Here is an 11,494-nt window from a genome sequence, read left to right on the forward strand (position 1 = left end):
AGCATGCGTATTACAAGGCGAGAGCGCGGCGCCTATGCTATAAAAGTCGAACGCGTGACGCACAGAGCGACAGTCGAGTTGCTGAGGGTTGGCAATGGCCTGCGGCGGACGCAGACCGGAGCATGGGGGACCCCCGGAGCTGGTGAGTTGTGTGGGCCTCGGGCACCTCTTTGTTATAGGATGTCCGCATCTTGATTTCTCTCCCTACTCCCCTTTTGTATTTTTGTTTCCTGCAGTTTTACGACAAGAATGAAGCCCAGAAATACTTACGCAAGTAAGGGAGCCTGTATGTTGCGCGGCGTCGGGAGTCGGGAACCCGCAAATCGCACTAATTTGGAGCTTGGAAAGCACGCAGAATTAGCAGGGTGGTGGTGGTGCTGTGGAGGTGGGAGGAAGGGACCAGGGTTTATCCCACTTTTTATAGTGGCAGTGTCTACTTCAGTTGACTCTCTGAACCACATGGGCCTCAGTTACCTCAGTATTAATATGGGAGTGATCATGTTTCTCGGGGTTTTCAAAATTTATTGCGAAAACGTGTGTTAAGCATGTGGTAAAATAGGCAGGAGGCAGTGGATATGTATAAGAGGTTAGTGTTGTTGAGGGGAAGAAAATAATAGGCAGAGAATGTTTACCGTGTGCCCCTATTTGTATTATCTCACCAAATCCTCTTGACAACTGTTGGTATAGTATCTCAGTTTCATAGAGGGTAGTTATTTCTATAACTAGAAAGTACATAACAGGTGAAAGCTAGAGCAAAGACTTCCAGATTTATCCTTTCTGGTACACCACTCTAGAAAATTCTGCAGATACTTGATTTTGGGAAAGCCAGATATATTATAGACCTATTCTGTACAATGGAAACCAGTAGTCATCAGCCATCTGTGGAAACATGTCTAGTCTGAATAACTTAGAATGAAGAAAATGTAAAATATTTTATTGATTATTTTTATATTGATTACGTGTTGAAATAATTGAGTTAGGTAAAATATGTTATTTAGGTACATTGGGTTAACTATTCCAGTTAACTTTGTATATTTAGTTACATTGCAACTGTGGCTATTAGAAGAAAGTCATGTGTGGCTTGCATTATATATCTCATGGCTTTCACAGCTATTGATTTTTGTTATGCATTGTTGATCCTTATATCTGAGTGTATGGTGTGTAAGTTTTCCAGAAAATGTGTTCTTAAGTAATAGAACATCATAGCCTGATAGATTTGAAAATCATTAGTTAAGTGATTTGTTCCCTTTATATTAGTTTTGCATAGAGTATAGTTATAATTTGTGTCACAATAAAATAATGTGTCACTGTATTATATGGACATTTGGGAACACTTTTAAGTAGTTGTAGTTGACTCTGTTGACCAGGAAGGAGCATTTGGCTTTTGTTGTTGTTGCTGTCTGTTGTCATCAGCTGGGTGCAATTTTAGCCCAGAACTTTATCATTTGCTTGTGTTTTTGCCTTCCTAGCTCTAGGATGATTGATATCCAGACTAAGATGACTGAACGAGCATTGGAGCTCCTTTATCTGCCTGATAAGCCCTGTTACCTGTTGGATATTGGGTGAGATCCTGGGGCCCAGTCAGATTGTCCAGCTCATGGGGCATCTTTGCTATTCACACTGTTGAGTCCCTGTTTGATTGTACCTTCCAGTTGCGGTACTGGGCTGAGTGGAGATTGTCTCTCAGATGAGGGGCACTATTGGGTGGGCATCGACATCAGTCCTGCCATGCTGGGTAAGTATGTATATTTAGCACCGCAGTGGACTACCCTTATGAATATGAAGCAGCTTATGCATATTGTCAACTTCCCTCATTTTTCTCTGATGCAGATGCAGCTTTGGACCGAGAAATACAAGGAGACCTTCTTCTGGGGGACATGGGCCAGGGCATCCCCTTCAAACCAGGCTCCTTTGATGGTTGTATCAGGTAAGAGTTTTCATGTTTTGCTTTTTGACCTGTAGACCGTTTTTGTTATACCTGGCTGTGCAGTAGGGTCATGTGCGATACTTATACATCTCATGGGATTTTTAGATTTGCAGTAGTCCCTCTCTATATCACGGTTCACTTACTGCGGCCTCACTGTATCGCAGGATTTTTAAAAATATTATACTTAATTATTTATCGCGGGTTTTTCGCTCTATCGCGAGATTTTGCGGTACTGTATACGTATGTTGTTAAAGTTACGTAGGTTTAAGAGTGTAGAATAAATGTAAGGTTCCTACTTCGCGGGGGTGTCTAGAACATAATACCCGTGATAAGTGAGGGAATACTGTATATAAGGTCAGCAAGGCCCCACAATATGTGTTTTTTTTTTTTTTTTTTTGTTATTTTTTTTTTAAACTACTCCTGTGCTTGTCTTGCACTACCAGGTTCACGCACCACTGGTATAGATTCTCTGTCAGCTTTGAGTATGTGTGGGGTGGACTTCTTGAGCTAGTAGGAGCCATCTTGTGGACCGCAGCCACCTTCTTATGTGCCTCACCAGCCATGTTGCTTTATTTGAAATTTGTAGTGGAGAGTTGCCTAGACGCCTTCAATCTCTTCAGCAGCTTATGAGTCCTTTCTGGGGTGTCAGTGTAGGTTTGAGTGTGTATGCAGTACTTTAATAACGGATCTTAGACCATTGAAGTTACTCTTAAAACTATAAAGCTGCTCTCTGTCTTACGTGGTAGGTTCTGTTAAGTAGTTGGCATAGTGTTTTGTTGGTAGAGTGGAGATAGGGGATAGGAAAGGAAGTCATAGTTTGTTATTTGATGCAGGACACCTGTGATTGTGTGTTGAGCAGTAGGGATGTGGGTAAATGAAAATTTGGCTTTGAAGATTTTCTTCTAGGGTAAGGGGTTGGCTTACATCTGGGAACAAGATCAGAGAGAGAAGGCATTTCAAGGATAGTAATGATTTCTTAGTAACGATTGAGTGAGACGTTCTAAGTTGTAGAAAACTAAATGCCAGTTATATGATCTGTATGTTTTAGTAATAAATAGTCATGTTCAGTTTGTTTTTAAGAGGTGAGACGGGACGACAGGCTTTCTTTTCTTTTTTTTAAAACCTTTGTTCTATGTGAGACATTGTACAGGGTGCTGTGGAGTCTGGAAATAAAATACAGTCCCTGTTTTTAAGACTCCATGGTTAATCAGCTGCTAAACGACATGGAGTAGGTTAAACACAAGGCTGAGTGTGGGGTGTGCACTAGGGAGTCATGGGACCACTAAAGTTCTAGAGAAGCAAGAGAGCACAAGAAACCCTTGAGATGGGAGGGACTGGCATTGGGTCTTGAAGGCTGGGAGGAATTTAGATAGGCAAGGAGAGGTTTTCCGAGTGAAGAAGGAGTGTGAGCAAAGGCATGGACGTGGGTAGGGAAAGGAGTCTGATAGAGTCTATCAGATAGATCATAGCCATGAGTGAGAAATTTCATGGAAGTTGAGATTGTATGGAGTTGGATCCTAGAAAATCTTTTCCTCTATCCTAAAGCCCTATTTGGGCTTTATTCAGTAGTTGATGGGGAGCTGGGGAGTGACAACAGATCTGTGTTTTAGGAACGTTATTTTAGAAGAAGAAGAGAAGAGAGGGAGGTTGTTGAAACAATTAAGATGGTAATAAGTAGTGCTGATCTGGAAGAGTGGTGAAGGAAAGTAAGACCTTGGAGAGGCAGTGGGACAAATGAGCAGGGTTTGGGGTTGTTTTTTTTTTTAAATAATTTATTTATTTGTTTATTTATTTGTAGAGAGAGGGGAAAGGAGAAAGAGGGAGAGAAACATCACTGTCTGGATGCTTCTCACTTGCGTCCCCAACTGGGGACCTGACGTGCAACCTAGTCATGTGCCCTGACTGGGAATCGAACCAGCAACACTTGGCTCACAGGCCGATCCTCAATCCACTGAGCCACAGCAGCCAGGGCCTGGTTTGGGGTTTTGTAGATGGATGTTCACAGCACTTAGGAAGTGAATGCCAGAAAAGAGGACATAGTAGCTGCTCAAAAATTTAAATCTGGGGATTGTGGAGATATTTAACACGTATAGTTGAAGGAACTGGTTTTGGAAGAGAGGGAATGAATGGCCTTGTAAGTAGTGTAAAGCACGTTTCCCTTGATTTGGAGCAAGGGAATGTGAAGAGGTAGGTGGCAGAGAGGGCTTGTGATATGGTTGAGAAATTTTGAACTTGAGATGCATATAGAAAAAGGTTGAGAAAATGTTTCTTTGGACTGACTGCAAGAAATTTAGTGCTGACCTTCTGTGTACCCTGTTTGGTCCAATGTTGTAGAATAGTGACCTGGAGCTGACCTGCACAAGCCAAAAAGAGGGGGAGTGGGCAGGAGGGTTTTACCTGGAGATTAAGGATGTGTGGTATATGAATCCTGAAGAGACAGGGGTGAGCAATGTATGCTGGTCACTTTCCTGACTATGTCCCTTCCTTTTTTAGCATCTCTGCTGTGCAGTGGCTCTGTAATGCTAACAAGAAGTCTGACAACCCAGCCAAGCGCCTCTACAACTTTTTTACTTCTCTTTATTCTGTTCTGGTGAGTATAAGATTCCCCTCTGGACTGGCTGCCTATCCCTCCCTTGTGCTGCAGGTAAAGTGATGAAGTAGTCTCATATGAGGGCCATTCAGATGGGACTGCATGGGGTGGCAGGATCTTACAGGGATCCTCAGGCTAAACAAAGCTCAGTGGGCCAACACTCTAATAAAATGCAAAAGATGCTTATGACCGATTACAATTCTGGTGTCCACTTTGCTAGATTTTAATCAGAAGTTGGTTTGGGGACATAGACTCCACAGAGTGAGGACAGGGACATCATATCTAGGATACAGAGCATACCTTCCAAAGTGCCCACATCCTCTGACTTCACCCCTTTCTCTTCTTCTGCCAATGCTCAGATATGGGAAGCAGCGTGGTTATTTACCATTGAGAGAGCCGTTATTAATTTTATCTTTAACTGTTGGCATTGATTTCCACTGTATACTTAGATTAGATGAGTTTGAGATTCTAAGTCCCCAAAATGAGTTCTGTTACAGTTTTGAAGGAATCGAATATTTGTTTCTTGTCTCCTTAGTCTTCCCCATCTCACCTAGTGTGGGTTGTTCCTGCAGATGGCTGGCTGGTCTTGTGCATTTTGTTTCTCTTTTGTTCATGCACTGGGGTTAATTCTGAAGTTCTGAGGGCAGTTGTATTTGCCTCTCTCTGCTGAGATGTCCTTCCCTCATATGTTTGAGTGACCAGCTCCCTACTATATTCATGTGTCTGCTCAAGTGTCCCTCTAAGAGAATCCTTCCTTGAACCAAAGTAAACTCAACAGTTTACTTTGTAGTCACCAATTGTTTGTACTAATTTATTTTTCTTTTTGGCTCTTATCACTGCTGTAAATTAGCTGTTCCAAAAGTTCAGAGGCTATCTCTTGTTCACAGCTATATCTGCAGCACTAAGACCAGTGCTTTGTACATAATGGGAACTCAAATATCAGTGAATAAGAAAAAAAGGAGTGTCTGGGTCTTGACTTCATGGGATATTTGTAAGGTAGTGAATGTTTCTGTTTCTTGCAGGTACGTGGAGCCCGAGCTGTTTTGCAGGTATACCCTGAAAACTCAAAGCAGGTGAGCCTCTTGGCTATTAGGAGGTACAGGGATATGGGGAGGGGCCCAGAATAGGTAAATTGTCCTTTTCCTGCCCTTCTACTGTTGGGAAGTGACAGAACAAGGAAATTTATACTGCTTGGTGGGAAAAGGATGGAATGAGTACCTGAGAGTGGTCCCTGTGGCCCCTGATGGCACGTATTTTGACCTGATGTCCTAAGGAGGAGCAGTGGTATCTGTGGGGGTGGGGTAGGGTGTTTGTCTTCTCTTGACAGATAAGGTGGTATCATAGATATATTACTGATTTCCATAACCAAATATATAGATGGGGGAGGGGTTGAGAACATCAACAGTTGTCTTCTATGGAGTGTAATGCAATATGAAGGAATAATGAGGAGGGTGGAGTTACAGACCTTAAGAAGACAAGTTGTGAGTTGCCCCTGGCTAATACTGTGAATGGGTCTGCCTCCCAGCTGGTGACCATTTATTTCCTGAGATTTGAGTGGGTAGATGGGTCACTGGGCTAGGAAGTGAGAATTGCTTGTTCTGTAATTCCCTTGAGGGAGGTATTTGCCATGGTTATTTCTAGCTTGCACTTTTCTTCTACATGGTTTTTGGGGACTCAGAATTGAGAACAGTCTGATACAGAAGACCTTTATTTCTCCCAGGCAGAGTCTATCCTGGAACCAGACTGGCTTACAGGGAGTGAGGGAAAGCTGTGTGTTTCCCAGCCTCTCTGTGACTCACTAATGTTCTCTTCCCAGTTGGAGCTGATTACAACCCAGGCCATTAAGGCTGGCTTCACTGGTGGTGTGGTGGTGGACTACCCCAACAGTGCCAAAGCAAAGAAGTGAGTGCCGAGGGCCAGTGTGCTGCTTGCATTGCTGGATCGAGGGTGGTGGTGTGGATCAGAGTAGTGCCAGCGGGCTCTGTCACCAAGGCACAGGCAGGAGGCATGACACCTGATTTTGGAAGGGCAGGTGAGGACTTGTCTTGCCCTACCAGGCTTTGAATACTTGTGCTTTTCTTGTTTCAGGTTCTACCTATGTTTGTTTTCTGGACCATCAACTCTTCTGCCAAAGGTGAGGGACCCTGAATTTTCAGGCCTGTGTCTTTTGGGTTCCCTTCTTGTGAGTGTGGGCCTAGTACCTCTTGGAAGAGCTTAGGCCTGGTGGTTGCCCAGGCCTTCTGGAATAGGACATATTGATTAAGAGATCTCAAGGTAATCTAAAAGTGCTTTGGTTCCTACAGGGCCTGGATGAAGTTAAGAATGAAGAGGAGGCCAGGCAATCCACATTCATGAAGAAGAGGTAAAGGGAACCATAGGTGAACCTACCTAAGGTTCAGAGTTATTGCTGCTAGGTTTATTAGACATGGCAGAAGCTGGAGGTGGCAAGACCATTCCCATTTCTCTCGGCTTTCACCAAGTCTCAGGATCAGATGTGGCAGTGAGATCAAGGTGATAATAGAACCAGGGAACCCCTTGTACCTGTGCCTGCTCCTGCCTTAGGCTGGTATGTCTGTGAGCAGCCTTGCAGCCTTACCCTCTGCCTTCCTTCTTGCCATGCTGGGCAAGCTGTCCCCTCCTTCCCTAGGCTGCCTCTGTCACCTCTGTCCTGAATCCCATTCCCTCTTGACTCCTGTGGCTCTCCTCTCTCCTACATCCTAATCTTTGCTCTCCAAGGTTATTTCCATCAGCTTACAAACATGTTGCACAATTTCTCATGTCTTCCAAGAGACACCCTCCCTTTACCCTTTAACAACTCTTAAGCTACCACCCATTTATTTGCTTCCCTTTACAAACAAAACTCCTTGCCTCTTCCTGCTTCCTCCCCTACCATTCTCTCAATCTTCTTCTCTGGCTCATGCTTCTGTTTCATCACAAATTGCACTTGTCAAGGCCTCCACCGAACTGTCTTACCAAATCTGTGGTCACTTCTCAGCCTTTTTCCTACTTTGTCTTTATCTTAACATGCCTGCTCAGTAGGAGCTGACACAGTGCATCACTCCCTTTTAACACTTTACTCACTTGGCTTCCCACTCACTGTCCTGGTTTTCTGTTTACTGGTTGTTCCTTCTCAGTCCACTTTGCGGCCCCTACTCTGGGGCTTCTCTCTCTGTACAGCCTTAAACACCAGCTACAGGTTCGTAACTCCCAGATTTATATTCTTGGCTTCAATCCTACCTCTCATTTCCAGCCCGCCTTCTATGTATCCATACCTGAACTTTCCACAGATGTCTAGAACAAAACAGAGCTCTTGGTTTTCACCCCCAAAGCTCCTTCCTCCATTCTTGACCATTCTGATATTCCTATCTTCCTTACTTCTCACATCCAGTCAATTTGTCAGCAAGTCCTGTACCCCTCCCCTCATTTTACACCCCAGTTGAAACCCTTTTCCTCACTTCCACTAATTTTGCCTGGATTACAGAAAGCTGCCTCACTTGTTTCCCTGCTTTTTCAGTCTTTGCTGCTTTCCATTTATATTCTGCGCAGCAGCAAGACTGATCCTTTCCCTTTTCTTTGTTAAAAATATCTTGCCATTTCTCTGTTTATTATCATCACTTGAGTTCTCCTTACCTTTATTTTCCTTACACCCGTAACTGCTCTAAGTCGTGTATTTGTTTACTTGGTTATTTGTATCCCCAACGATAATGAAAACTTGGTGGGGACTGGTTTTATATGTCTGATAATAGAAGAGTGTCTTGTTAATAAAAGGTATTCAATATTTGTTGAATAAGTAATTATAAGATAGTGAAGGAAGAGTTATTTCTTAGTTCTGGTTGATAAGTTGAAGGTGTTAAGACTAAGAAGACGTTTAAGAGGAAAAATGGACAGAGAATTAAATGAGTTTGGATGGCCCACTGGTAGTGAAAATCATGATTGTGTTTTTGTGTCCACCATAGGTATATGCTGTCTGATCCCATGTACCTTAGTAGCCCTCTCTTAGCTTCTTCAGCCCATTCATTCCCCATAGGGACTTAGGAGCTCTTCTAGGTGTTTTCTGCTCTAAGACACTCAACACTTGCTCTCAGTGAGTGGTCCCATCTCTTACTTCACAGATGAAGTACAAGTTGTTTTAATTCACTCCATCCATCTCCTCTTGTCCTTACACCTGTGTCTACAGACAACATGTTCTAACTGTAAACTTCGGTAAGTTTTGTGACCTGAGCATACATTTCTCTATTTAAAAGGGGGGGTATTGCCACCCACTTGGGCAGTGTGCTGAGTAGAAAGCATGTTTTTACAGGCCTCAGCACAGTCCTCATCTCCCCCAGTTCTGCAGGCTCTTACTCTTCCAAGTCCTCAGATTTGGGGAGGGGAGGGGAGGGGAAGAAGCTGTTGCCTGTTGGAAGGATTATCAGGCTTCTCCCATTACTATCAATTCTCTCTAATCTCATTCTGGTCACTTATAAATAAATTAATATAAACATTTTTAAAACCTTTACCTAATTTATACATTTCTTTTGCATCAATATTGTTTCAACTGTACCTTCCTTAATTCGTGCCACGTGCCCTTCACCCTACCACTTCTAAACCACTCTCTTTGATAGGTTCAGTCCACCTCTGGCATTTGCCACTGTTGCCCCCCTGTGGTCTGGGCCACTCACCATCTTTACCTGCTATTTTTATGTCCCCTGATGACTCTTTAACATTGTTTCTGCTGTGGCTCCTAGCTTGCCCTTCCTTCTAGATGCATAGGGATTAGCCCTGCGTCTCCAGGTCCCAGTTTGCAATTACCTCCTGCTTTACACCTGGCACATCAGACTCTTGCTCTCTAGTTGTAGACCCTCTTAAGCTTCTTTCATGAATCACTGCCTCTCTACATTAAAGTCTAGATCATATTGTGTCATTCTTTTGGTCTGAAATGTCACCAGTTTCCCACTGCTTACTGAAGGGAGGGCATGGTCTTTGCTGGTGTTCACACCTTCGTGAACTGGCCCCAGCCAAGTGAGATTAATTTATATATGATTCTGAGTTTTGTTAGAACAGATGAAAAGTAGCAACAGAAAGGGTCTGTCATGCAGTGTGGCTTCCACTGGTCCTCAAGCAAGGAGGGAACTTGTACAGGAGATGAATTAATCCTCTGCAGACCCTCAGAATCTCACTTGGACCCTTCTCCTTATACCCATGACTCCAGTCATACAAGACTCTCCTGTTCCCTAACCTTCGCCTTCAACCCTTTGTCTCATTTTCATGTATTGCTTTGTGTCTGGAATGCTGCCACCACCGTCTGCCTGTAGAAATACCAGCTTTATCTCCATGGCCCTCTTCGTTTTTCCCAAATTCTGTTATTCCTTTCCTGTCACTCCCTTAGCAGCTCCTGGTCCTCTCTGCACTTGCTTTGCCTTTGTAAATGATCTCTGCCATGAACTCTCCAAGGGTGAGGCTGGTTCATAGCCACTATAGAACATCCATGGGCTATTCATGCTGGTGCTCAGGAAATGGTGGTCACTCAAATGGCAAGCATCCCTGCTTGGTGTGAGTTTTGCTGGAAAGTGTGATACCAACTCCCAGGTGGGAAAGTGGTTTGGGAGCCCAGGCAGGCTTCCCCTGTTCTCAGGGCCTCTCTTTCATGGGGCTGCAGGGTGTTTCTTTTCTCCTCAGCCAGGGCTGGAGGCCAAGATCAACCCTTGAGGATTATTGTCAGGGCTGCCACAAGCTGGGCAGCCTTGTTTTCCTGCCTCAGACATTTGTTTGTTGCTGGGAGCTCTTATTTGATGGGGGGTATGCTGACCTCACAGTCAGACTAGGTCCTTAAGTGGCAGCAGTGGGCTTTGCACCTCTGGCTATCTGTGGCTACTGCTAGGCTCTTGTGAGCCAGTCCTGGCCTAGGTTGCTCCAAAAGTTGCCTTGATTCCTGCCTGCCCGCTCCATAGGCAGGATGTGTGCAGACCAGTAATCTGTCACCTGCCACAAAGATGCCTGTGGGTGAGTGGGGCCTTATATCTCCTGCCCTCCTACTAAGTGAACGGCTTCGACCCCATGATGGGGGTTGTCCACAAGTGGGACTTTATTGTAGAAGGGGCATCTGAGGCCACCTCTAACTCAAAGGAAGCTCACCATTTAGCCCTGGCTGGGTAGCTCAGTTGGTTAGTGTTGTCCCAGTACATCAAAGTTGTGGGTTCCATTCCTGGTCAGGGCACATATAAGAATCAACCACAAAGAATGCATAAATAAGTGGAACAACAAATGAATGTTTACCTCTTTCCTCCCTCCTCTCCTTCTTTTTCTAAGCTCAAATAAAAAGGAGGCTCGCCATCTTTCCCTGCCTGGATTAACTTGGGTGCCAGTTAGGCTGCTCCATCTATCAGCTCACACTTTTGCCTCCTGCACAGGGTCCCATACAGGGTTGCAAAGAGTGAGGTGGTGAAGAAGAGCCGTGACTGGGTGCTAGAGAAGAAGGAGCGCCGCAGACGTCAGGGCAAGTGAGTATCGGGGCTGGGGATAAAGGGACATCTTGGCCACTAAAGGCTTACCCATATTTGAAGGGGTCCCAGAGGTTCTTTGTTCTTTCTTCTGAAACTCTTATTCTTCCCTATTGTTATTTCTTCACAGGGAAGTCAGACCTGACACTCGGTACACTGGCCGCAAGCGCAAGCCCTGCTTCTAAGCACTTAGCTGCATCAGATGGGAGAGCTCGAGGTCCACACAATTGTGAGCTGTGCCATCCAGCTCAGGCATTTGCTTCTGGAAAGTTTTATATATTTAAGTGTTTACTTCATTAGTTGACAAAATAGTTTAGGAAAGTTCTAGAACGTTCTAAAAGTATTTTCTTCTTTAAGTTCTAAGAGCATCTTATTTTGTTCTAAAAACAATAAACCACTTTTTGTGGAACCTCTGGCATTTTCCAGCTTTTGTGATCTTAAATTTAAGTACCTCTGTTGGTGGGAGCTACCACTTGATTCCTTGATTCCATGGGCCCA

The 11,494-nt window shown here is 44.2% G+C and overlaps 1 protein-coding gene and 1 non-coding gene across 3 annotated transcripts; both read left to right on the forward strand.

Moving 5' to 3' along the window:
• Positions 1-37: 37 nt before the first annotated feature.
• BUD23 (BUD23 rRNA methyltransferase and ribosome maturation factor) lies at positions 38-11,414 on the forward strand. Of its 2 annotated transcripts, XM_090276876.1 has the most exons (12): positions 38-142; positions 237-274; positions 1,470-1,562; positions 1,653-1,735; positions 1,831-1,927; positions 4,421-4,517; positions 5,540-5,590; positions 6,334-6,419; positions 6,606-6,651; positions 6,821-6,879; positions 10,907-10,996; positions 11,127-11,414. In XM_090276876.1, exons 1-12 carry the CDS (start codon positions 95-97, stop codon positions 11,179-11,181), a joined length of 843 nt encoding a protein of 280 aa, XP_090133002.1. In that variant the 5' UTR covers positions 38-94; the 3' UTR covers positions 11,182-11,414. The 2 variants fall into 2 exon arrangements, with proteins under 2 accessions (XP_090133002.1, XP_090133003.1); XM_090276877.1 differs by lacking the exon at positions 237-274 and having other exon boundaries at positions 57-142.
• Positions 10,132-10,263, forward strand: LOC150009102 (small Cajal body-specific RNA 20). Its single transcript, XR_016511587.1, has one exon.
• Positions 11,415-11,494: the final 80 nt, after the last annotated feature.

Source organism: Furipterus horrens, unplaced genomic scaffold (genome assembly GCF_987537825.1).
Source record: "Furipterus horrens unplaced genomic scaffold, mFurHor1.1.pri manual_scaffold_5, whole genome shotgun sequence".
NCBI lineage: Eukaryota > Metazoa > Chordata > Mammalia > Chiroptera > Furipteridae > Furipterus > Furipterus horrens.